Genomic DNA, 27,097 nt, shown 5'->3' with positions numbered 1-27,097 from the left:
GGGACTGCGTGACGTGAGGCAGCGTGCGTATCTTTTTTCAATTTTTGCCGCCACTCGCCTTATGATCAGGACACATGCATGACACACAGGCAGTTCAGCACTTTTATTTTGAAGCTGCGTGTCGTGCTGCAGCATCTGGTAACCAGTAAGTATTCATTGCTGAAATTGGTAAAGCGGAAGATATGTATGTGTGAGCATCTCACCATTCGCTGTGCACCTGGTTGAGGAGTGTTACTGCACTTCATTAACTACAATATTCATGAATGCGTGACACGAGGGTGGATCACGCGGCCCATGTTTGCACGCAAAAAGTTTCAACCCATAAACCGGATGAACTATGTCAAGACGAAAGATTGGTGTGCACTGTATAATTTTTTTTACTCAAGTAACACGTCTGCCCTTACCCACATGTAGCACCCATTGGATTACAAGTTAAACAGATTTCAGGAAGACTGCACACGTAGGATGACGCATCCTGGGAACGGATTTTAAAGAAATATGTTGGATTTTCTCGAGTTCATGGACACTTTAACTTTGAGTAATTTTTTTAAGGGTTTTCCTTTCTGTTCTCAAACGTTGCGTTTCATGCGCAGTACACTTGCATTTGCATTTGTGTGGGACAAGAAATTGTAACATTCTAGCATGAGCGTTTTAATTGACATCGCAAGGTCGGGCGGGGTATTCTGACAGATTTGATCGGGGAGAGCTTTTGAATCAAGTGAGGGCAAGAGTTATTACTGAAATAGATTGCAACAGTGGGCCCGTGTTAGAATACAGCCGACAGTAGTGCATTATGGTTAATGACGTTTACAAGGATAGATCCGACAACAGTGGAGCTGTGAATATTGGTTAATTGTGAGGGGTGGAGCCCCGTTTTGCTAATGAAAGGAGAGGGAAAGCCAGACATGAACGGTACGCCTGGCAGGGTTCAGATGGATGTCAGCCTTTGTTTTGGGCACATAGAACTGCCTTTGAATTCACCTAAAATGGGCTGAGGTGGAGAGAGGAAACCGTAAGCATCGAGGTTCGCATTCCCAGGCGAATGCTTGTGCAGCTAGCTCTGAAGTGCAAACTCAACGGGGAAGTCCCTATCACAGTGAGGCCGCTGTTTAGCATGAACTCTGCCCATTGGCACTGGGGCAGTGTAGTATAAACTTTATTCGGATTATTATTACAATCCATAAAAGCATTACAGTTAAAAATCTTCAATGAGATCTAATTTTACCAGTTAATTTAAAAACAGCAAAAAGAAATTACAGTGCTATTATAATTTAAAGGTTGTTCCGATGTCTATATATACATTTTAGAAAATTCAGGACATGGTAACATGTGGCTTCGGTGTCCAAAAGCTGCAAACTCAACATGGCTGCTCTGCATTGTCTAAGACCCCACGTTTTTAGAAGGGTCAGTAGCCAGAGTTTTCGGTGGTCCTGATAAAATTTACAGAACAGAACTGTATGAATGGTGGATTGACCTGATATCCCATCACATGGACACGGGGGTGCGTTTGAATCCCAAACATTTGGTGTTGGGAAAACCACCAGTTTATGAAATAAGTTCAGTCTGAATCTTATCAGGAGAAATCGTTCAAAGGTGCCAATGTCAAGATTTAGATAAGGCTGCATTGAAAGGGTAGATTGGACCAGCATAGCATGCTGCACCGACTGTTTTCCGGCTTCTGTCTGAAGTCTCAATTTTGTCAGATGATCCAACGCTCGCTTTTTTAAATTGTCGTTTGCGAGTTCTCCAATTTTTTCGGGATTTAGATAATATTTTTCCATTCCAAGATCGCTAAGAAAGGTCCGGATATAGGCCAGCCATTTGATTTTTAAAGCGTAGTCCAGAGACATTGCATCCGCCAATATTGATTTTGTGAGGTCGTTTTTGTCTGACACCCAAATACGTCGCCAAAGTAGGAGTGGTTGGATTCTGGCAAGATCTTCAATGTATGGTGCCCCTAATTCTAAGTGGCAGGCGTAAACGGAGGAAGTTTTGGGGGCAGATAGGATGAATCTAAAAAACTTATTTTCTGCGGTTTGCAGAGAAGTGACGTCCGTGTATCCCCATAGTCCTGCTCCATATAAGGCTGTAGATTGGCACTTGGCTTTATATATGGTTAGCAGTTCCCTGGGTGGACGTTTTCCTAATTTTTGAGAAAACGACACCAATGCGGCTAGTGCTCTTTTAAAACAATGTTTTCTGGCTTCCACTGCTGGTTTCCAGGAGAGTTTATTGTCTATCATGACCCCCAAATAACAGTATTCATTTGTTGAGTCAATTTTTTGACTGTCGAGGTAGATGGATTTTTGCTGTTTTTTCCCGACTCCAGCCTTCATTACGAATGTCTTTTTTACATTTATGTGGAGGTCAAGAGTTCTCATGAACTGGGAATATCTATTAAGGGACCTTTGGAGTTCACGGGGAGTTTGTGCGAGGAGGACGGCGTCATCCGCATACAGCAGAGCGGGGATCGGGCGATGTTTGGCCAGTGGGAGGTCACGGGCACCCTTTAGCAGCTCGACCTCCAAGTTGTTGGTATAGAGGGAGAAAAGAAAGGGTGCCAGGACACAACCCTGTCTAACCCCGCGCTCTACTGTGAAGGACGCCGTCAGTTCTCCCTTTATCCCGTAGCGAACTCTTGCGGATGGATTGGAATAGAGTTCCCTTAAAAAATTCAGGAGTGGTTGGTCTATCCCCATCTGTGCTAAAAGGGACCACAATTTTGTGTGGGAGACACAGTCGAAGGCCGCGGACAGATCTACATAGGTCATATAAAGTTTTGCTTTCTTTGCATGCACATATTTTCCGAAGATTATTGATAAATTTAGGGCTTGTTCCACAGTACCTAATCCTTTTCTGAATCCGAATTGAAGATCGGATAGGACACCTCTTTCTTCCGCCCAGTCCTGCAGTCTTTCTAATATCACTCTTCCTGCTATTTTCCCCAGTGAGTCCAACAGGGAAATTGGGCGATAGCAGGCGGGGTCCATACGGTTACCTTTTTTAAAAATCGGCACCATAATGGACCTAGTCCAAGATTCTAGAATTCCTATTTTTGCTGTAGCGCTACAGACCCTTGTTAAAATTGGTGCCCAAAGTGCTGTTTGGTATTTAAAAAGGTCTGCCGGGACACCATCCGGCCCTGGTGCTTTCCCTTTTTTGGTAGAGTTCAATGCCACAAGAATTTCCGAAATTTCGAAATTTATATCTATCGGGTATAGTGGGAGTATTTTTTTTCTCTTCTTCCAGCTCTTGATCATAGATTGGTTTTTGGAAGATACTGGTAAAATGTGTTACCCAAGTTGCAGCATCTATGGCGGCTTCGATTTTTGGGGAAGTGTCGTCCGCCAAAAAGGGAGATCTTATAATTCTCCAGAAGGCTGTAGAGTTTTTTTCCTGGGCACTAGTGTGAAGTTCGTGCCACAGCGCTTGCTTCAATTCCTCTTTCCTCTTTTTCCTTGTTTTTTGATATTCACTTCTAAGAGTGGCTATTGTTCTGGGATCCCTTTCGTTTTTATTTAAGGCTAATTTTAGTTTTGTATGTGCCTTAGTGCACTCTTGATTAAACCAGCCAATGGCCCGGGATGAATCAGGTTTTTGTTTTCTTGTAAGTAACAACTTAATTTTTTCCATAATTTGGGCGAAGTTAGTTAAAAGTTCCGTGTCACTAGTGGCTAGATCCAGACAGATTTCAATTTGGGGATAGACTGATCTTATTAGCTCTTTGGTAAGTTCCTCTGGATTTATCCTCTCCCACTTTATAGTATACCCATTTACTTTATCCACGTTGATATTTTCCTGAGCCAATGCATTAGCTATTATTACTGGAGAAGAATTTTGATGGGTTAGTAAGACTTCCAGAGTTAGTATTGCATGGTCACTTTGGGAATTTGGTGATACTTCAAAGGTCTTAACTCTTGATTGTAAGGAAGCTGATATAATTATAAAGTCCACCGTAGTTTGATAACCTCTTCCTATATAGGTGGGTGCAAGTGAGTTTTCCCCACTGGGGCAGTGTGCATAAGCACCAGTAACATTACATAAGAGCCACTTTACTTTTTCTTTTGGGTGAGACAATCTTATTTTAAGGGAGATCACATGATTTGCCCAGAATCACAGGAAATTGAGCTGACGCCGGGACTTCCACATCGTTCTGTCAGCAGCTCTGACTATGAGCGGCTTCCAATTTGTTTTTTCCCCTGGGAAAGGTGGTCTCACAGCGAGGCTCTGCAAGAGCTCCCTATTCACCCCCACCCCCCATCCCTCCCAAACAAGGCCCAAAAGAGGTGACTGCACCCGGCTTAAAAAACAAAGCCTCCTGCCCAAGGTGTTTACTGACGGAGAACTCAGCTGTGCTGCAAGAATGTGCACCATGCAGATCACATCAATGTATTTTATGTGCATAGCTCTGAAGGTTAGTACTTTTGTCACAAAAGATCCTTTTGTTTCTGTACAGTTCATATGTTACAATAATAATCTAGCTCAGTAAACTATGAACTGCCATCAAAGAGCTGCATGCAAACTACATGGTACAGGTTACAAAATTATGTTTTTTCAGTCTTTCATTTTCTTAACGTTGCTAAAAAGGGTTTGTTTGGGCAGAAGTAAATTCTTATTAGTAAATGTAACCCTAACCACTGTGTTACGTTTTGAATCCCAAGTTTGTGCTTCTCCAGCCCAAGCACTCTTAAAAAATGCCTACACCGGGTAGTGCCCTTGGTAATATGTAACATTTTCTATACACTGACTTACACATTTATTATTCATTGTCTTTATGTGTGTTTGGTGTAAAGTGCTCCAACGCCATAATCTGGTATGAGAAGCGCTATAAAACAAATGAAAAACATGAGAAAGGAGCTATGGAGACATGAGGGGCGGGGGACATCCTATCAAAACTTTACTTGAGGAAGGCTCCTATGCTGAAATTTTGATCGCGTATTACATCTGGCTTTCAGCAGTGCCAGTTGAGGATGTGGGTGGAGCCAATAGTGAGTAGGTGGAGCCGGGGAAAGTGGGTGTTGGCTTCCGACAAACATTTGAGCACCTGGACTTCATATTTTACAAATTAAGCACTGCGTCAGTGCACGCTTTCACCAGGCACACACACCACCAGATGTCAGTGCACGCTTCCACCAGGCCCCAACACCACCAGCCGGCAGTGCACACTTCCACCAGGCACACACACCACCAGCCATCAGTGAACAATTTCTACAAGCACACACACCATCAGCACAAACATCAATTGTTAACGCATCCACAATTAACTATTGTAGCAATCGCAGTATTGCGCACTTTACTTTCAAACATATTCATCTAAAGCGCAGGATGCCACCATTGCTACAAAAATAAATATACATTTTTTTGGGCTACAATTTATAGACTTTTGTTGCAATTGGTGTTGCAATATTTAGCAATGCCAATAGCTCAAACGTAATTAATGCGAGACCTATTGCATTGCAAATGCTTGTTTTTAGGAAGGGTGGTGAATATTAATCAGAAAATACACCCCCTACTTCCTATTAAGTCAAAGCTTTAAATAAGATCGTATGCCAAAATATCAAGTAAAAAACTATTGTCAAGCTCAAATTTAATGGTCGAAAAGTATAGCAGCACTTACTAATATATACCTTCCTTCTGTTTATTGTGTCAGTCAACATTTTGCGCAAGATGTTTTTTCAGAATAATATTAAAAACTCATTACTCTGGTAGAATACCTGTTGCAATGGGAGGAAGACAAGCTGGTTCTTTGTAGATTATCAGGAGGATTTATTCAGCAAAAAAACAGGCAGATACAGGTATACTGCAGCTGGTAGACAGACTCAAGATGTTATAAGAAGGTCAGCCCAGAGACAGATCCCAGTGAATCTCAAAAACAACAATGTTCAATGACAACATGGGTGAGTCGCATGGCATGTAACCACACAACCACTTATAATTCTTGGTTGACAAACAAAAGGATCTAATAAAAATATAAAGCCACCCCCCATGTATAATTAAAGTCTACATTTTTGGTACTTACCAAAGGACATCATTGGGCGTTGTTAAATCAAATGCACAGCTCTCCAGACCATCTTTGAATCGTATGACCTTCGAGTACACCCACACAGGAAGTACCACCACAAACGAAGCCGCCCAGAGGAACAGATTTATTCGAATAGTCTTTGACCTTGTGCGCAAGCTGATGAGGCGGAATGGCTGAACAAGAGCCAGGTACCTACAGTGAATATAATACACGAGCATTACAGGAAAGCGGTACCGGGTTACTGTGGTACACAAAAAAAACACAAAACAGTCAGATATTGTCAGATATTGAACTGAAAGATACCATCAAGCACATTGCTGTTAAATTGCATGTCACTGCATCTGCGCTCTCCTCTTTGATACAAACAATTTGATGGCAGTTCATTAAAATGATCATTTCACAGTGATATGTAAATGCTTTGACAGAAACATGATATGCTCCAAAAAAATTAGTTCTCAAACTTTATGGTAAGCAGGAATTTGTCGAAGGTTTACACAGAGCTAATTAAACTCTGAATCACTGTGGAGAGCGCTGTAGGAGGAACAAAGTCCCATCAATTTGTCAGTTTCATCAATTATTTGCAAAAAAAAATACCGAAGAGATGCTCTTGACAAGTGTTTATTGAGCTAACAAATTCAGGTATAAATATTAACAATTTTCCTCTTACAAGTTTAGCTTCAATCTTTACTTTATGCATTAAGCGTTTTTCTGTGAAAAACATTAACAATATTAGTCATGCAACTTCAGTACGTGTGTTGGATGAATTAAAGCCTGAACTTGGTAAACATTTGAAAATCCTAATAGGTGTCTTTTTTTCAAGCCAACTTCTGAAAAAGTGTAAAGGTGTGGGAGCAGGATAACAAGATTTCGAACACATATTTGCACTATTACCGGAAAATAGTCGTTTTTAGCGATCAGCATATTTACAGCAGCCATTGTTTCAGATTTTATTGTTTGCCCAGTTTAATCGATGTAAATGTAAGTGTAAATTGTCTGATACATATGAATATTTCTGTGATCTGACCTTAGCTTAATCTAAACAAAGAAGTTAAATTAATTAATAAAAAACGCTGGAAAAATAATAAAAATCACGTACGTTCAGATGAAATAAACCCATTCCACTCTTTGATTTGAGTATTATATTTGTTTACAAGTTACTATGGCATGATTTCAGTAATGAAGGGATAAGCTATCTACAGAAACATACATCTCAATATGGAAATGGACAACAATGCACTTTAGTAGAACTTAATTATAAATATAGTTCTCATCCCAAATTCAATATCCTAATTCGCCAAGTCAGGGTTTGTGGAATATCTGACAGTAGATAATAGATACAAAGACAGAAATTCCCAGCAAAGTGTATTTTCCACTTTTATATACTTGGATAGAGGGGTAGGAACATTTGTGCTCCCACGGAAGCGGCATGGAGGTGTCCACTGGAAATTTTGTGAACACCCACTGGAGGGTCAAAAGTCCATGGGGTTGCAGTCTGTGCATCGCTGCTCCTGACTTTGCAATTACTAACTTTTATTCAATCTTCACTACACAATATACACACAACCTGAGTCCCTTGGGAGGTGCCTCGCATGATTTTAGTGAGTGGCTCATCATAAGATGAATCTACTTTATTAGAAAAGGACCCATTCAATGTAACATTTTAACATTGGTGACTACCATCCACATGTCCAGAACATCACACGATGAATGCAAGGTAAATCTCTGCTATCTTCCATTACTGAAAAAGTGAATACCTCCGTAGTGGGAGATGTGTCGGTGTTGAATGATTGTAGTCTACATGAGGGGTCGGAGTGCTCTAAGCCAGAAGAACCCCACTCTATGCCCAGTGCTAAGAATATGGCTGCATGATAAACAGAAGAGGTCTGAAATAGCTTCATCCCCCATCATGTTGCATGCCCCTACAAGGATAATTTTTAATATCTCACTGCACATTTTTTGTGTATCTTTCTCTGAAATGCAGAACTCTCAATGGAACAATTATGGATGCTTCCTTCCTACTTACCTTACTGGTTCAGACCAGCGGTCTGAAAGAAAAATCAGGTTGACACTAACCGTGACCAAGGCATAGATACTCCTAACAAGTGAATAACAAACATGTCCCGAGTGGCCATCCCAACCCATTGAGGCCAGTTCTCACTGAAGATGATGGAAATCCAACAATAAATACTTAGGTGCCTGATGGACTGTCTGAGATGAATCCATAAGTCCTAATATTCAAGCGCTCTGAGTGGCTGGTCAGTTGACAATATGACTAGGGTGAACTACTGTTGTGTGATTTGAGGATGGGGCTCTTCTTCTTCCTCTCGCCCATGCCGGAGTGCTATTTCTGTGCTTCCCACAACACTGGCAAACCCTTGTGATTCCCTTCAGGTCTAAACACCCAACTGGCAACACAGAATCACATCCCTGAGCATGCACAGCCCTTAACCCATTTTAGCCACCTTTAATTGCCATGTGCACACACCGTTGAGGATCATGGTCTGTTATATGACAAAATATCATCTACAAAAATACAGTGAAACCCTAATATTGTGTTAGTATTTAATGCAAAAATATGTTTTATTTTTATTTTCAAGTTAGGTAAACTTTTTTATTTTTCCCTATACTTTGCCATGCAGAGAGATGTCTGCCCTCTTCCTATAGTACAGTCCATCAGACCCTTTGAATATAAACTACAAATATATATAAATATAAACTGAAACATTTGTAAACCAGAATATCATAAAAAAGGAAAATATATTACGATATAAATTATATGTAATTTAATTAAACTAATAATCTAATTAAAAAATAAATAGTTTTGATATTGAATGTAAATTAAAAAGTATATATGTATACATATATTTAGAGGTTACCAACACAAAGTAAAGGATGACGACGCCGTGTCTTGCTGAAAATATCAATTTAATTGTCAGCTGTTGGACGGGTTTCGCCTGTCCAGCAGGCTTGTTCACCAACAGTTTGCAATAACGTTCTCAGCCATTTTAAATCTCATGAGAGGCGTGCCACATGTGCAAAACTACTAGTGCAGTACATTAGAAGACAGACTTCTAGTTCCCACTGACAAAACATGTTTTTCAATTGATTAAACACGTTATTCATCAGCATTTTATAATCACAACCAATTAATAGTGCACATTCCATAATATAGAAATTGTTTACAAACATATTTGAATTTTAAATATAAATTTCTGAAAACCACCATTGGAGTTGGGAGTACGTGCCAGTGCCCAAAATATAACCCCATAAAGACCTAATGGCCAATCTCCAAAGGAACAATTCTACTTGTAGAGAAGTGTCTAAATATTAATTTCTCATAATAATGCCGCCATTTATGCCCAAGTGGGCCAACCGTTTTTGCTCAAAATTGCAATACATTCATAATGGGTGTGTCGTCTAAAACTGCAGGTCCTCAACTAAAGTGCATCAAGAATAATAAAATAATAGCATAGTGAAATGGTTAAAAACAGAAAGAAAGGGAAAATAATTCATTAATTATATCTATATTTAGAAGTGAGTGCGCAAATCGTCCTCCATGTTCAAACCTGCCTGGATTTTGCTATTCAATTGGATTATATATGAAGATTCCAATCTTCTCAAATGCTTCTCTGGATTTCCACCCCTCACATTATGTTTGATTGCATCTATCACAAAATACACTAACCCAGCTGTGCTTTGTTAGTGGTGATGTTCGAAATGTGGGGCCACCGGATAAGTTTATTCTCCGTTTTTGATGGCCCTTAAATGCTGCAACACACGTTTGTGAACTGGTAGGATAGTGCTGCCTACGTACTTCAGGCCACGAGGGCACTGGAGCACGTAGACCGCAAAATCCTTTTTGCATGTTTAGTGGCCTCTGATTTTAATTGGCCTATCAGAGAAACCAGATGTGTATTTGGTGGTATTGATCCCATGTATGCACGCTTTGCGCTTAGTAAATTTTATAAACCCTTCTCTCTTTGTTAACCACATAGAGGCAGCCGCCTTTGGTTGAGAGGTTGGCAACACATTACTGACCAACATTTTTTTAAAGGATTTGGCCCGTCTAAATGTTATTTGCGGCCTTTTTTTGATAATTCTGCCCAAAATTGGATCATTACAAATCAAATGCCAATGCTTGTATAGAATGTTGCTTATTTTTTTGTGCTGTATATTATATGATGTTATCATCCTGCACTGGTCTTTAATCATGTTCACTTTTTTCTTTTTCGTGTTGCTCTTATTAAAGAGAATATCTTTCCTTGTCCTTTGTTTTGCTTTAAAAACAGCTGAACTTATGCATTTGTCAGGGTAGCCTCTAGATTTAAAGCGCACCTCTAGTACTCTTAACTCATTGCTCCATTTTTCCTGATTGCTGCAGTTATGTATTGTCCTTAAGCATTCACCCATAGGGGATGCTTCTAAATAGATTTTGAGGATGAAAACTTTTGGTGTGCAATAGAGTATTATATGCCATTTGCTTTCTAAACAACAAGGTCTCCAACTTGCCATCTTTAATATACACTGACAGATCTAAAAAAGTGACATTAGTCGTACTGACAGTACTAGTGAATTTAAGATAAAAATATTTTCTTTGTAATCTTTTGACAAAATCACCTAGTGACTCTTCGGTGCCTTTCAACACAACGAATAAGTCATCTCTGAAATGACTCCAATGCATCACATTCTTCTGCCATTCATCTGGAAACAGCTTCTGGACCACCTGCTCCTCCCACCAGCCCATATGCAAATTCGCATAGCTGGGGGCGAAGCAAGTGCCCATCGATGTGCCACATAAATTTGCCTCTTTACTACCCCATGGCAACTGCCTTTCCTCGATTGAGAACCTGGTAGTAGGCAGTCTGATGGCAGTCTCGGCAGTCCAGCAGCAGTCCTTCCAAAGGTGATCATAATACAGCAGTTTGACCTCTGAGCTCTCCACGCTCGAACCACCATCGCCTATACGGCGGTCCACAGGACCACCTAACTCATAATAAGGTCCTTAGTAATTAGGATTATCTGTCAGGTGGAAAACTAAATGTGTGATCACAGTGGAGGTGAGTACTCATGCATATCTAGTTACAGTTACTAGTTACAATAAAGCATGAATTTAGACCTCTTAGCATAGTGCATTCGCACACTGCTCTAAGATTATGCACCAACCGACTCCATTCCTAAACGCATCAAATGCTGTGTTAGCCCAACCTAGAAAGTGTGTACAACAATATTAAGTCTTTGTTGTGCTAGCACTGGGTAGCAAACTGTTGATTGTGAGTTTGAACACTATTGAGAGCTAAATCTAACAGAATGCATTGGGTGATATAATGATATGGTGCAAGCAGTCAGTAGGCCTGTCGACCCCATTGTTTAAATTTCCGAAAGGATATTATGTTGACAAACCCTGGGGATGCACCTGTGAGCTTGGAGTGGTACAGAACTAGAAACACTGAAAGTGACTTGGCAAGACCTCCCACCAACCAATTGATTGCTTCATGTCGATGAGTGCCAATCAGCATGAAGAGCATGTGGAAGTATATCTATAACATTCTGTGGAAACACTGGGTGACACTTTGTTGATTGTGAGTATGAACATTATCAAGGGACTGCATCTACCAAACTGCAATGGGGGAACTAGTGCTAATAAGCAGTGTGCTCAGTTCCCACACTGTTTAAATATCCTAAAGGATTTTAGCTTGATGAACCCTGGAAATTCACATGTGTGCCTTGAGTGGTACAAAATGTGATATACTGAAAACTGTTTGCCAAGTACTCCCTAACTGATTATTCCTTGCCGATGACTGCCAATTAGCATGAAACGTGTCTAAGTACATCAAACAAACGCTGTGTCAACAATACATGGCAAACACTTAATTGATTGTGAGTGTGATCATGGTTTCAGTGCTAGATGTACCAGGCGTAGCTGGGAGAATTGGTGCAGGCAGGCAGGCAGGCAGTGTGCTTTCATCCACCACTACTGACTTTTTCCTAAAGGATGTTGAGCCATCACACCCTGTGATGCACCATCTTATTTGGATTGATACAGAACCACATATACTGAAAACATTTTGCGAAGCACCACAAGAATTGCTCCTTGTTCACGAGTGCCAGTTAGCACAAAACAAATGTTCAAGGTTATCCAGACTTTGCTATGCTATCACTGGTTGGTAAAAACTTTCTTGTCATCATTCACCCTATTGCAGTCTTCAAGTACCACAGTGTATTGAGAGAACAGGTGCAGGCCGGTAGGCAGTATGCTACCCGCCCTCATTGTTTACATTTCCCAAAGATTTTGGGGTTTACGAACCATGGGGATGCACCTGTGTGCTTGGAGTATTACAGAACCTGATAAATTAAAGTTACTTGCCAAGCAAATAAGTGTCAATTTTATCCAGTGTACAAAAACAATCGTGTTTTCCTATAAACTTATGTAGTATTTTTGCTGTAAAAAAAATGCAGAAATGTTTATGGTTTATGCTTCTCCGACTTCGTGGTTCAGATTAAATGGTCTGGACAGAATAACTGAGCTGGTGCCGTTTTCTGGGAGCGCTGAGGTGTGTTGGGGGGCACTTGAGGGACGGTCCTGTGATGCGGCCTCGATGAGCTGCTGAACCCGCGCAGCCAGTTTGTGGTACTTGGACAAGCCCTGCCATTGCTTGCAGCGGGACTCCATCCTTGTTAGGCGTTTACACCATCATGTAGGGTCTATGACGAGTACCGGTTACTATCTCTAGTTGTGTGCAACGTTTCAGTGCTAACTATGGTGCCGACTCCTGTCTGCATGAGTAGCGCACTCTACACAGCTCCGAAGGGTGTTGCCTTTGCTTTTGTGTTCTACAGATGGTGTTTGTTGTGCTTTGTTTTCATCGAGGTCTGCTTAGTGCTCACATGCTTTCCACAAAATGGCGGCTTTGAGCTGCACTGCATGTCCCCACTACTCATCATCCACCTAGCTAAAGTTTATGGTATAAGTATTGGGGAGGAAGTAGTTGAAAGATTGGTTTGGGTAAACCAGAGGTCTTCAAACTGAGGGGCGGGCCTCAAGTGGTGGGGGGCTCAGACACGGGCCCGCAGAATCTCCGCTGATAAAATCTTTTGCCCCCTTGCTGGGGAGTAGGTGTGTGGGGTGCTCCAAATAACCCTCGACCTCTCCTCTAGTTAGTCACACCTAATAGTTTTCCACTTTTAAGACCAGACTGCCCATAGCATGTATGCAACCTTTTCCTTGATTGCCTTTATGTTGCATTATCCCATTTAAAAATGCAATATTCAAATCCTGTGCTAGCAAGCTGCATGTGGCTGACACCTTTAGTTATTGCCGTTTCTGTTAATTGATGTGGGTTAGTGCACTACTGGGTGATAAACGGGACCCATGGCCTTTTTGCCTAATGCCAGTGTGCAGGAATTAATGTGCAGCCTGTATGAATGAGTTATGGCATTAGTATCGGGGCCAGGAAAATTATATATTGCAATTGTTTTACTACCTGTGGCTAGCAGGCTTCCGTGGGATTCTGTTAATGTTCATTAGTTAATGTTAGCTATTGCGATAGGTCGTGTGCTCTAAATGGAACCTATCCATGCATTAACTTCACTTTGTACGTGGTAGATTCAATGTTTATTTTTTTATATAGTGATGAGCTGTAAGCGGTGGTGTACGTGAATTCTATTAGACGAGCAACAGATTATAGGAGAATTGGTTGTGCAGGCTGCAGAAATACAGTACTGTGTAAATGCAAACCAGCTTGTGCGTGGAAGGGGGAATTCTGAAGATGCAGGGGTTACCTTGCAAGAAAGAGGCAGCAGTTTGAAGCTTAAATCTCATGTTCACAGGAATTGTGGCAGGGAAGCAATACATTATGCAGCCAGGTTGACTACAATTTTCAGCTAGAAAAGCCAAATTAAACAGCACATTGTAACTGTCCAAGATTTCATCTCAGTACCAGTTTAGCAACCTAATGCAGAAGTAAATGATGACCGGTTAACCTCTGCAAAGGGCCCTCCACGCGCCGTCACATTTTTAGTAACTTGATCCGTTTGAGCTAGAAACATTTTTGTTAAATCTGCATATTATGGACTGGTGCAAATCCATAATTGAGCAAAAATGGCCTCAGTTGCATAATGCATGGCCCTGGTATGTCAAACTTCACGAGATTACAAAATAAATCTTTTTGAGGTGAGGGCTGCATTGGATGCTTTTGATGAGCATTATTGTCAGATAGCATAGCCCCCGAGAGGCTGCAGCTGACCATCCTTCAGCAAAGTCCTGGTCAGCTCAAGGGCCAAAAGTGTAAAGCAAAGCCAGGACTGGTATACTATTTTGTCTGATGCCCGATGGAGCTCCCTGGTTTAGCTATAGGGGAGATGGGCCGTGGATTCCCTTCTTGGACGTCACCTACCCAGTCGGTCTTTAGACAGACTTCCTTTCGTCTCTACGGTTTTCTCTTCCCTTATCCTCACTTTCCCTCCTCCCCTACGCCCCACTGCTTCCTCTCTCTTTTCTCTCCTCCCCTAATTGTATTGCTGATTGTTTGATTTAATGTTTACTTGTTGATCTTCTTCTAGTATATTGTTGAACCACATTGTTGCACTTCCTCTCGTCTCTCCTGTCATCTCCTACCGCATCCTCCCTCTATTTATGTCTCTCCCTCCCTCCTCTCTCAATGTTTTGAGACTAAACTATTTTGTCTGATGCCCGATGGAGGTACTTAGTTTAGCTACAGGGGAGATGGGCCGTGGATTCCCTCCTTGGTCGTCACCTACCCAGTCGGTCTTTAGGCAGACTTCTTTTCGTCTCTCCTTATTGTCTCTGCCCTAGCTCCTATCCTCTCTCCCGTGAATCTCTCCCCTTGCCTGCTACTCTGCCTACCCCCTGTCCTTTGTGCTCTTTGACTAAGCACTCCTTCTCCCCTTGTTGGGGAAAGATCCAATATTTATACTCTGGAATCTCAGCGAACCCGCTGAGTGAGTCCACTGCGCCAAGGGAGCCACTCACACTTGAGGTATGGTATGGCACCCCTTGCCAAAGCACTCCCTCTCCCCTTTTTGGAGAAGGATCTAGTATGTAGGCCTTGGAGTCTCACAGACCCCTCTGAGAGAGTCCACTGCGTAAAGGGAACCTCTCGCAATAGAGATAGGGAAGGGATACCACTTCCCCTGGGATCACAGCTTACTGGACTTTGGACGTTGCCTTGACTCGTCTACCGGTTTGTGTCCCCGTCACCTTTCCCCTCCTCTCCCCATGCTGTGTCTCTCACCCTCCCCTCCTCTTTCCCACCTTCATTATCTGTATACTTCCCTACTCCAACCCCCTCCCCTGAATCTCTCACCCTGCCTTCTTTTCCCCTTACGTATGTGTGCTTATTGTTTATCTCGACCTTCCAAGTAACTATGTTGCCATGCTCTAAGAACTGTGTAACCTTTGTAACGATGTAACCTGTAACTATGATCTGATAATCATGTAAAGAGCTCTGATACCTCCGGGTCTAGCCAGCGCTATATAAAACTTTTTAAAATAAATAAATAAATAAATCTAAGTACAAACGTCATTTCCTGTACCAATATTAAGTGGCAGAAACTTCATTGATTGCATGGGCGTTATAGAAGACTACATCTACCTGAATGTATTAAGAAAACTGGTGTGGATAAGCAGTGTGCTCCCCTCCCCCGCTGTCCATGGACAATCACAGGGTTCTAAAATAACGACCTGCCAAAATATTAGTTGTTTGAGAGAGAGGTTATTCTGACACCCCCTACAGCTGAGGCTGAGCTGGTAGGTCATAGTTGCATCACAAAATAAAATACAGGATGGCAAAAGTTGGTGTATAATTTGACCCCCTTATTTGGAACATGCCTTTTCAGACATCAGGCCCCAGTCAGCAAAGTGTTTAGGAGGGGAAGGTGTTGGAGCTGATGTGACATTTACTCTCTAAGAACATTATTTAAAAAATAAAAGTAAAAATAAAACATGTTTTACAGCGCAATACTTTGTACATTTTTTGTTAAATGTCATTTAGATATTCGAAAAGAGCAGTCAAAAAATAATCTAGAAAATAACATGATGTCAATGTGTGAGCGTTATTGGTGGATTTGTTGTTCCCTCTTTCCTTCGTCCCTCTCTTTTTATTTCTCTTCCTTTTTCCTCCCTTGTTTTATTCCATCCCGCCTGCCTTTCCTTCTGTTATTCCTGCCTTCTCCCCCTTTCTATCATTCATTCTTCTTCCTTAAATACTTATGTCTTTTTATCACCTCCACACTTTTTCTTTGTAAATGTATGCCCCTCCCTCACTCTCTACTTGCATGTCTCAATCTTTTCTTGACAATTTTAATTATTTATTTTTCCCTGTGCCATTTCTGGTCTCAGATTCTTTGTAAACCCTCAACCTCTGTCTTTTAGCTTTGTTGTGGCATTACTGTGAATTGATACACTGAACTGAGAACTACAGAAATTACTTGTCAGCCTTTTACCCGAGTAAGTAATATACAGCCTTTTAGATCTTCTTGCAGTCATCCTCCGAGAGGAGATTCTGCAGTTTACTTTTAGGAAAAGTGTATTAATATAACACCAAAATGAATGGCTTTTAGTAAAATGTCCGCAAACTGGCCAGAGGATGAAGTTCTTGTCAGATAATTTCACATTTTGCTTTTCCCACAGCCACAGCTTGTGTGTGAAGCAGCAAGATTGGGACAGACCTATGGAGACCCAGAGATCACACCTGAATTGGGTCAAGGCTGCAAACTATCGCATATCCCCAAAAAAGAAGTCCTTAAAGACTGACTATGTTCCTGCCTATCTCAGAGGTGCAGCGAAAAGACGGGGGACTCCTTAGGCAGTAGAAGAGGTGGACCATGACACTTCAAGGAGTACTGTGGAGCAGATTGCCTCACATTTCACTAAGGTCCATATTGCTGCGCATTAATAGAACAAACCTCCTGAATCCATGTCCGGGGAATATGCTACAGCCTGAATGGTGGTGCTCCAGGGTCCTTGAAGGGCAGCTCCTGGAGTGACGCCCTGATGCGGGAGTAACTGAGACCCCCTCATGAAATCTTAGAAAACCAGATAAGTTGACAACTTCTCTAATACTGCTGGAAAAGATTGAACAACCCACATTTGGGGATCCGCAGGCATAGAGGTGAACCCAACCCCACACAGGGGTCGATTACTATGCCATTCGGAAAGGCTCCGAGTCGGATGAGGGTCTGCCAAATCCAATTCAGAACTCGTCTTTCTGACCAATTCAGAAAGGTTTCCGAATTACCGATTATGATGTTCGGTAAGCGTTTGGACTTTCCGAGTTGGTTCTGATTCAGTTCCGGATGGCATTTGGAGGAACCGAGTCATTCGGAGTCGACTTGTACAGGTCTACAGACCGCGTTTACAACCAAGCGATCACGATGCCTGATTCGGACAGGCTTTCCAAATTGGTTGTTCCGAGTCGGGATTAGACTTTGGGGGGCCGTAGCAGGCCCCCCTTTGCCTGAGCCTTCTGAATTGGCCAAATGGGGGTACCCAAGAGACCCCCCCTTTCCAACCATGCACAGTGTGGCAAGCACCAGGGGGTGCCCACCACAGGGTGCACGATTTTCCCCACCCACCCCTTTCTTCAATGGGAGACTGTGTATTTGATCAGAACACAGGCTCCCATTTAAGTCAATGGGTGACGGACCAAATTGTATCCGGAAACATCTAGAAGCATCGTAAGCGGTCGGTCTAACTCCGCGGTTCTGATTCGAGGTCCGTTTCCGATGCCGTTAGGGATGGCTCCAACGCTCAGTCATCGCCATCCTAACCGCATCGGACATGCCCGTTCGGATTGCTTTCTGACCAAGCTATTCCAATGGGCTCAGTCGGACAGGAACCCGATTCGGTTTTCAGGATGGCTTCTGATAGGCTCAGAGACCCTTCAGTACTCCCCCAGCCGGCTCTTTCTGGCTGAGGGAGTATGATGGTAGTTTCCCACTGCCTTTCTGTGCCAGCCTTTCTGACACAGAAAGGCATTGGGAAACTGTCTTTGGGGGCCCCTAGCAGGGCTTGTATGGGTGCGAGGCCACCAATAGTGCCCCCCTGTTGATGCCTGCACCCGGTGGCAGGCACCGGGTGCAGGAATGAACTGCACCTCTGCACTTAACCATACGAGCATGCATTCCGTTCAGAATGCATGCTCCCATTGTTAAGTAAAGGATTGATATCGAACAGGGTTCGGTCGCATCCTACTTGCAGGTCTGGAACTGACGACAAGAGGTCGTTCGGTTCCAGCTCTTGACCGATGTCGGACGAACTCAGGTCCGTACGACATTGGAATCGGCCCCTTGGTCAGAAAAACTTGAAATGCATAATTAACAAAATTAAATATCAATTAAATCATTATTGTTAATTAAAAATATAAATTATAATTACTTAGGATTCATGTACTTCCCACCCTGTACTCCTATAAATCCCACAGCCCACACCTAAAATAAAATCATCACATAATTAACATAATTATTTATCAATTAATTCATAAATATTAATTAATAACTCATTATTAATTCATTTGAATTAAATTACTTCACACCCAGTATCCCTATAAACCCACAACCTGCTATGATACTAAAAATCACACAAACTTATTAAAGTAAATGTAATAACTACCAAAAATATAACTATATTTAAAAACATAAACAAGCCCTGACACACAAAGGAGGAAGATGTTTTAGGGCGGTACTAAACTACCTGAAAAGGGATTTATTACCCATGAATACACTGAAATAGGTGGCTAAACTTCTTGCTATGTAAAAGTCATACACGTTTGGAGAGCACAACCCCGATGAAGTCCATGGAGGACGAAAAGCGCTGGCTGGGCTGACTTGAAAATTTCATGTATTGAAAAATCAATATAAGTTGGATATTGGACACATTCTTAAAACTCCTCACAACTGAATCGCATTTTTTGTTCATCATTGTTAAATTTGTTAACATTGGATAGCCTGAATATGGTCCGGAAACAAAATAATATAGTGGACGCCCCTTTTCTAATTGTGGTGTAAATTAAATAGTTGTGGCTTCTAGGAAGTGGGGCCATGAAAAGTTGAGCATAGGCTCGCTGAAGATATTTGGATTTGATACACTTGTGCAACTGTTGGGCGTACACTGCAGTTGCTTAGCTTTTGTTTAAATAAAAAAACTTTAATTGCACAATTAACAAAATAATTATCAATTGAATAAATATTGTTAATTAAAAACATAAATATTAATTTCTTAGAATTAATTTACTTCCCACCCTGTACCCCTACAAAACCAACAACCCACACCTATGAAAAGAAAAGTACACAATTAACATAATTATCAATTAAATATTGATTATTAATTAAGAACTAATTATTGATTAATTTGAATTCAATTACTTACCACCCAGTAGTCCTATAAACACACAACCTGCTATGGTACTAAAATCACAAAAAATAATTAAAGTACCTTTGATAACTACTAAAAATGTAAATATATTGAAAAACAGACAATAATTATACAAAAAATGCACATCATATACATTTAAAATAGATAATAAAATAGATAACAATACTTAAAAAAAGAAATTATAACCAATTATTTTTTGTAAACAATATCAATGACTTCGATATTTTAAAAAATTATATTACTTACCACAAATTTGATATTCTTGACAACGATATTCTTCCTGAAAATATTACCATATCACAATATTTTTTACTAGATATTTTGGTAAGTCGATATTTTGCACTCAATATTTTGACACCGCAGCGAGGTCTTGGCTAGTGAAAAGTGGAAGTCTAACCCCCTCCCATCCAAACTGCATCTCACTAATTCTGGTTTATCTACAGACAGACAACGTGTGATGGAGCAAGTGAGATGGAAAAGAAATGAGACGCGCAGAGGCGACACCACCTCTCTCTGACCAAGTTCACTATATGGATTCTGAGTCTTTTGTTGGTATCCTTAGCTAATATGTAGGCAAATCCAGAGGTAAACATGATTCCTGAGCCTTCAGCTGGCATTCAGTGAGATTAGAGAGCAGATTGACTGAACATACGGGCCTGGAGGACACTGGGCAGCATCCCTGAAACAGAGTCACATTGTACTTAATCTTGTCTTGCTACTATTTGGTGAGCAACAGAGCTCTCTAACCGACCTGCGACGCAGTTGTCATGTTGACAAAAAAAAGAAGTTCATGGGGGGAGGAGAGAGTAGGGGAGCTGGGGGGATTGAGTTTATCTATTGGGGAGGGGGTGGACAAGAAATACATGGGTATTTCTAATACATATGGACACATTGACACAGAGGCAGTAATGACTGCACACTGGCGGCTAATACTTATACACCACCGAAATGACCGGAGCAGATAGGACCGACCAGGATAAATACTCAATACTCTCATGGAATGTTCATGGACTGAGGAATACGATAAAACGGGGGCTGGTGGCAACATGCCTATGGGAAACAAACTGTAGATTCCTTGGGACATGTACCTATAAGACACTTGGCCATGTGGGCACTATAGCAGGCTCCAGAGGTGTAGCAATACTTATTAATAAATCTCTGCCATTTATGTTGGAAAAGTCGTGGGCAGACCTTAACGGAACATCTGTGGCAGTAAAGGGGCTTTGGAGGCAAAAAGAAGTAAAACTAGTTAGTGTCTATGCCCCCCTCCCCAAAGCTACAGAAACAGACACTGGACAAACTGGTGGCAATGCTAGTAGAGGTGGGTTTCCTTCAACATATCATTGGGGGAGACTTTGATGCTGTTGCAGACCCCACCCTAGACCTCACTAGCCTTGGCCCTGCTACATGGGAGACACAACACTGACACAGTTTATGACGACCCTGAGACTGACTTACCTATGGCGTCACCACCATCCACTAGTCTGAAACTATTCTTATTTCTCCGGGGCACATCAAGTATTCTCTAGGATTTACTACATCCTTGCCACAGCAGGGGAGGTAGAGGTGATAGAAGGGTGGATTACTTGGCATGAGGTCTCTCTGACCACTCACCATTACTGCTTACCCTTGGGATGCATAGAATGGGGTGGAGAATCAACGCCAGGGAACTGCGTGATGAACGGGTGGCCCGGCAGATAAGTGTGGGTACAGAAATTTATTGTAAAGAAAAGAAAGACTAGGGGGCCTATTACGATCTTGGTCAGAAAGCCTCGGACCGCATTCCGACTGAGATCATCGGTTTCACTTCCGACCGCCTAATACAATTTAGGCGGTCAGAAGTAAAACCGGACGGTGTCTCCGACTGGCTTATGATGAGCTTAAGGAGGCCCTCGTCCATTCAGAGGCCAGCCCGTAATCCATGTGGACAGCATTTTACACTGGAAAGCATGCCAGATAGCATTTTGGATACCCCCTTCTGTTTGCAGCCTCCGGTTGGAGGCTGAGAGGGCACTTTGATCCCTGCACCATGTGTCAGGTACCCTAAGGTGCCTGCCTCGTGGTGCAAGGATGAACACAGTCTCCTATTTCCCTATGGGAGCTTGTGCTACTGACGGATTACGGCTGTAACACTTGGCCCCATAGGGAAATATGAGTATGCAACCGCACCATGTGTGGGCGCATCGTAATTAGGCAGGCGGTCCACTCAACATCATAATAAGCCCCTCCGTGTCCTTCGCGGTCACATTATAGGAGGCCTATAAGGTGGTTTTGAGAGATGGGGTACAAAATGCATTAGCACACAAAAAAGAGGAAATTCAGGGATTTGAAAGAGTTGAAAAGAAGACTAGTGCAGCTAAAAGGACAGTCAGTAACCCACCGAACACTTTGGTGTTGCGTTCAATTGCAATACTCTCCAGAGAGTATCAGGCACTAGCGCAATAAGAGGCTAAAGCTTCTTTCATAGGCACACACAAGTGTCTATATGACACCAGTGAAAAAGCCAGTAAAAAGCCAGTAAACTGTTAGCATGGCTGAGCAAGCGGGAGGAAGAGACGAGATGGGTTAGTAGCATAACCGGTAATAATGGGGAATTCTACACTACTGCTGGGGAAATTGCTTGGGAATTTGCCAGATACTATGGTGCTTTCTATCTTACACACCCTCTGACAGATGCCCCCTAGATAGATACTTACCTGGAAGAGGTGTCCATCCCTTCCCTTGTGTCAGATGACTGTCAGGCCCTGGATAAAGATATTGCACTTGAACAGCTTAGGAAATCTAAAACCCGGGAAGACCCAAGGCCCTAATAGTATACCGTAAAACGCTTTAAGAATAATGCCAGATTGTTGAGCGCCTACATCCTCAAAATGCACACTTAGGCAAAAAGGTCTATTTGGCATGAACTTTGGAATGCCACAATAGTGGTAATACACAAACCTGTGATACCCAAGACAAATTGAAGCTCATACCACCCGATTTCTCTCCTGAACATTAAGACAAAAATGTTAGCCTTGATCCTGGACACAAGGCTTCTAACGACTATCACCACCCTCAACTACTGTGACCAGGACTCAACCTCCATAGGGTATATAACTGGCTTGAGACAATCCACAACAGGGAGGACCCCAATAAGCTATTGTCCTATAATGCAGAGAAGGCATTTGATGCCGTCCACTGGACATTCTTAAGACAGGTCCTGATGAAATATCGGTTTGCTACCAAATTCTGGCTTGGATAGACAGGAAATAACCTTTACAATGCATTGTGTACAACGCATTGTTTACAACACATGAGTTTACAATGCAAGTAGTTACAATGATGCATTGTTACATCGCATGCCAATACAATGCAAGTTGTTACAACGACTTGCGGTAGGTGTTGGATTTGTTGGATTTTCAACCCAACACCTTCCCTACTGTTGCACACACTGGAGTTGGAATAGTAAATGAAACTATTCTAAACTCCAGTGGTCCCCCTACTGTAAGTCGGTGTGACAACTTGCGTTGTAATGCCATGCCATGTAACAAAGTGTTGTTGTAACGACTTGTGTTGTAAACGCATGTGTTGTAAAGAGTGCTGTTCGGATAGACTTACTATATACAGACCCAGTAGCCGGAGTGCAGGTAAATGGAGAGCTATCCTCAGAATTCCCTATTGAGAGGGGCACTCGTCAGTGATGTCCTCTGTCCCCACTATTATCTGCCCTTGTGCTAGAATCTCTAGCATGCGTTTTACATGCCCACCTAGGTCTCCCAGGCTTTCAAGAAACATAAGAGGATCTGGGAGATGAGCAAATCTCCCTATACACAGATGACATTCTGATGTATGTCACAAACCCACATAAGACACCCCCAGGGCTCTTTCACTCATTTGACACATATTGGGCGCATATGGGCTATAAGATCAACTGGGAAAAATCTAGTTTATACCCAGTGGAGGAGGACACTTTGACCCACAAAATGTCCCGGGGCAGTTATGGGTGGATCGAAGAGGGTTCCGCTATCTGGGTATCTATGTAACCATATATAAATAGAATGCAATGTCTATAGGGTCTTGGTAGAATTCCAAGATGACTTAAATAGGTGGAAATCACTGCGACTCAATATTTTATGTAAACTTGCCATGTTCAAAATGATAACACTGCCAAAACTCCTGTATGTACTCCAAAATACATATTATAAAATCCCAGAAGACATAATTGCTAAAATATAAGGGAAGATTTGGACATCATTTGGAATGGAGGTCAACTGGTTTAGGAGTGCTTAGAAACGAAGAGGCAAGATGGCCGCTAGTGGTATGCAGTGAGTGAGTCGCACTCTCTCCCCCTCCCCACCGTGATTTCCGATGGTGGAACCCCCCTTGAACGGCGCTGTGTCCGGTTACCACGAGTCCCAAAGTCTCAGGGACTGCAAAGCAGATGAAGGAATACCCAAAAGGCGCCGAAGAGGAATTATAAAACGAGTCTTTTTCCATATACGGAGGAAGCTAGCTGGAGCTGCCGGGTTGATTTTGAGAACTTGGCTTAGGATGCCTCCCCGTATACAAAAAGGGAGCGAAGTGAAAGATGGCAAAAGGGGGATTAAAGACACCGATGCCCAGGGAGAGCCGGCCTCTAAAGAGAGAAATAAAACGGACTCAAGAAACTCTTCTTCAAGTGCTTCACAGAAGGGGGCCGCTGGTTACAAAAACACAATGGCTAAGAAAAACGGCCCTGACGCCGCTGCTACCCTGAAGGAGCCGGGAACTATCAACAAGCTTAAGACAAAAGAGGGTGCTTTACGCCAACCTACTGTGGTAGAGAGTTTCGCTAACGTACCTGCAGGCAGCGGCGTACACAGCCATGATGCTGGGACTTTGTCTGCAAGAGATGATCGTAACGCCGCCATGGACGCCAGAGCTGGAGCAGTGGTTGCTAGGCAACCAGGAAGACCGACGGAGGCGAAGCTGGCAGAATCAATGCCTGTTACAGCTACGGTACGGAGGTCGGAGCAAGCGCCTGAGTCAGGTTTGGAGGTGACACGGGTTGGGTCAGCTAAGCCGGACAAGAAACCGACTGAGAAGGCAAGTGGGAGCAAAGGTCTGCTAGACAGCCCTTCAATGTGCACTGAGCTGCCCGGTGAAAATGGGAGTTGTGCCGAGGTTGCAGAGGGGACAGAGTTGCAATCCCAGATATCTTCGAAGGGAGGTGCGGCGGCAACACGTACTGAGGAATTAGCGGGTGACCCAAGTACTTCAGATTGGGCAGAAATTATGGACTTGGCAGGTGGGTTCACTAAATTAGGAGAAGAGTCGTCTGCTTCTGCCGAAGTGGGTATTGGTAATGGCGCTGCCTCCCCAGATACATTCTATTCTGTTAATGAGGACTCTCAGTCTCGGTCCTTACCCTCAGATGAAATCCGCACAGATGAGTCCACTGGCATAGATACAGGCAGTAGCTCTCCGGCGCAGAGAGGTACGCAGAAGAAGCGCCTATCTAAAAGAAAGCCCTCTACAACAGGTAGCACTACTGACCCCACACAAAAGCTAGCCTGGGATTACTCTACTACCACCTTATCATTTATGGAACAAGATAGCCCTGCCCCGTTGACTGGTGATCAAGGTCCAGCACAAACACCCCAACCACCGGTCACGCTGGATTTGCTATTCAATACATTGAAACTAATGCAATCTGAGGCTAGGGGGGAAAGCAGGAGAGCAAGACAGGAATCAAGGAAAATCCAGAATAAATTAAGGAAAATAAGTAAAAGACACGACGAGGTGGTGGAGAGAGTCGCACATGTGGAGGAAAGAACTGGCAGAGTAGAAGACGAGCTGAGAGACTTGAAAATGTATAAGCAAGAGCATCAAAGGGTGGCAGAAGACGTCAACTGGAAGTTGGAGGACTACGAAAATAGACAGCGCCGCAATAACATTAGACTCTTAGGTGTGGCAGAAGGGCTAGAAGGGGAGAACCCCAGAATGTTTGTTGTGAATCTTCTAAAAGGGGCTTTTCCTGAGTTGGCAACCTGGCAGTGGGAAACAGAGATTCAGAGGGCCCACCGTTTTCCGTTTGTAGTTAAAAGGGGGCAAGCGGGAGCCCAAGAGGGGCGACCAAGAGCATTGTTGATTTATGTTGGGAATTTTCTATTGAGACAGCTCATATTGGATAAGGCCAAACCAGAGTCTAAACGTACATTCAACAATGTAACTTTTTTTGCAAGGCCGGATTTCTGCCATACCACAGTTGAGCGCAGATGGAGATTGAGGCAATTGATTTCCCCCATTCAGGCCTTGGGTTCTGAGGCTTATTTGTTGTACCCTGCCAAATTGAAAATAGTTACCAAAGGTCAGGTTAAAATGTTTTTTTCTGAAATTAAAGCAAAGGCGTATATGGTGGAGGCTTTGGGGTACAAGGAGGAGTAGTTAAAGGGGTCTCTCTGGGGCACGAATAGTGGTGGGGAGGAGGTGGCGACGGCTGCTTCCCTAGCGTCCACGCATAGGTCATGGGAGACCTATTTGCCTGTAGGGGAGGGTGGGGGAGGGGTAGAGAGGGGGGGGTCCAGGGAGGGGGAGGGGGGTGCAGGGGGGGAGGAAAGGGCACACGTTGCACACACAGGGTTACAATATGAAGGTACAGGTACAGGATTTGCTCATTTGGTGGAAGGGGGAAATAAGGGAAGAAATTGAGAAATGGAATAGAGAGCTGGTACCAATTCTAGATGTTTTTAATGGCTTGTCGAATTATGACAGTGAATGTCTGTGGCTTAAATGATCTTCAGAAAAGATTATGCGTATCAGCCTTTTTAAAGTCAATGTATCCAGATCTGATCTGCCTGCAAGAAACCCACGTGGAGGGAGGAAAGGGGTATTTGTTAGAACAGTTGGGTTTTAATGTACTAGCATATACAAAACAAGGTTCAAAGACCCGTGGAGTAGCTATACTAGGGAAAGGTAGAGAATGTATAGGTTTTAGGAAAAAAGAGGACATATGGGGGAGGTGGGTCATAATAGAGGTGGGCTTTAGAGGGGCTAAGTTTACGTTGGTCTCTGTGTACGGCTCAACGGGCGATGATCCCGACATATTTCACTTTTTGGATCAAGAGCTACCAACCTGGCCCGAACCCGTTATATGTTGTGGGGATTTTAATATCAACCGTCCTTCTGGTGTCGAGTTGCAAGTTGGGCACGGGAATAGCGGGAGGAAGAAGAGGGTGAACAGGGCGATAGCAGATATGGCACTACATAATGCTATGTCTGATGTTTGGGCTAATCTTTATCCTCAGGCGGATGGCGACACATTTTTTTCTGCCCCTCATAGAAAAACGGTAAGGTTGGATTATTTTCTGATTTCCAACTCCTTGCTTGCAAGTTCACAGGCTAGGAAACTGCCCCGCTTGGTTTCAGATCACAACCCGCTAATCCTAACAGTTAGCCTAAGTGGAATAACAAGGAAGTTATATAGTTGGACATTCGAGAGAGCTCTCTTAAAAGATGAGGGATATTGTAGGCATATGGATAGCTGGATTAGGGAGTTCTGGAGTATTAACAAGGGGAGTACCAGTAGTGGTAATGCATGGGATGCGTTTAAAGCAGGGATAAGGGGAGAGACACTTAGTTTTACAACGTTTAGACAGAAAGCGGAAAGAGAAAGGGTAGAACAACAAGTTAATTCTCTTTTAGCTGCAGAGGAAGAGCTGGGTAGG

General features: G+C 42.8%; 1 protein-coding gene across 1 annotated transcript in view; it reads right to left on the bottom strand.

Moving 5' to 3' along the window:
* The window catches only part of MCHR2 (melanin concentrating hormone receptor 2), a 794,284-nt gene that overhangs the window by 227,411 nt on the left and 539,776 nt on the right, over positions 1-27,097 (bottom strand). The window contains exon 3 of the mRNA XM_078646856.1: positions 6,020-6,214. Coding sequence (XP_078502982.1) covers positions 6,020-6,214 — 195 coding nt within the window. The remainder of the gene's footprint in view (positions 1-6,019; positions 6,215-27,097) is intronic.

This window comes from Lissotriton helveticus, chromosome 6, assembly GCF_964261635.1.
Source record: "Lissotriton helveticus chromosome 6, aLisHel1.1, whole genome shotgun sequence".
Classification (NCBI taxonomy): domain Eukaryota; kingdom Metazoa; phylum Chordata; class Amphibia; order Caudata; family Salamandridae; genus Lissotriton; species Lissotriton helveticus.
Note: the sequence above shows the minus strand (reverse complement) of the source record. Positions and strands in the feature narration are given on the sequence as shown.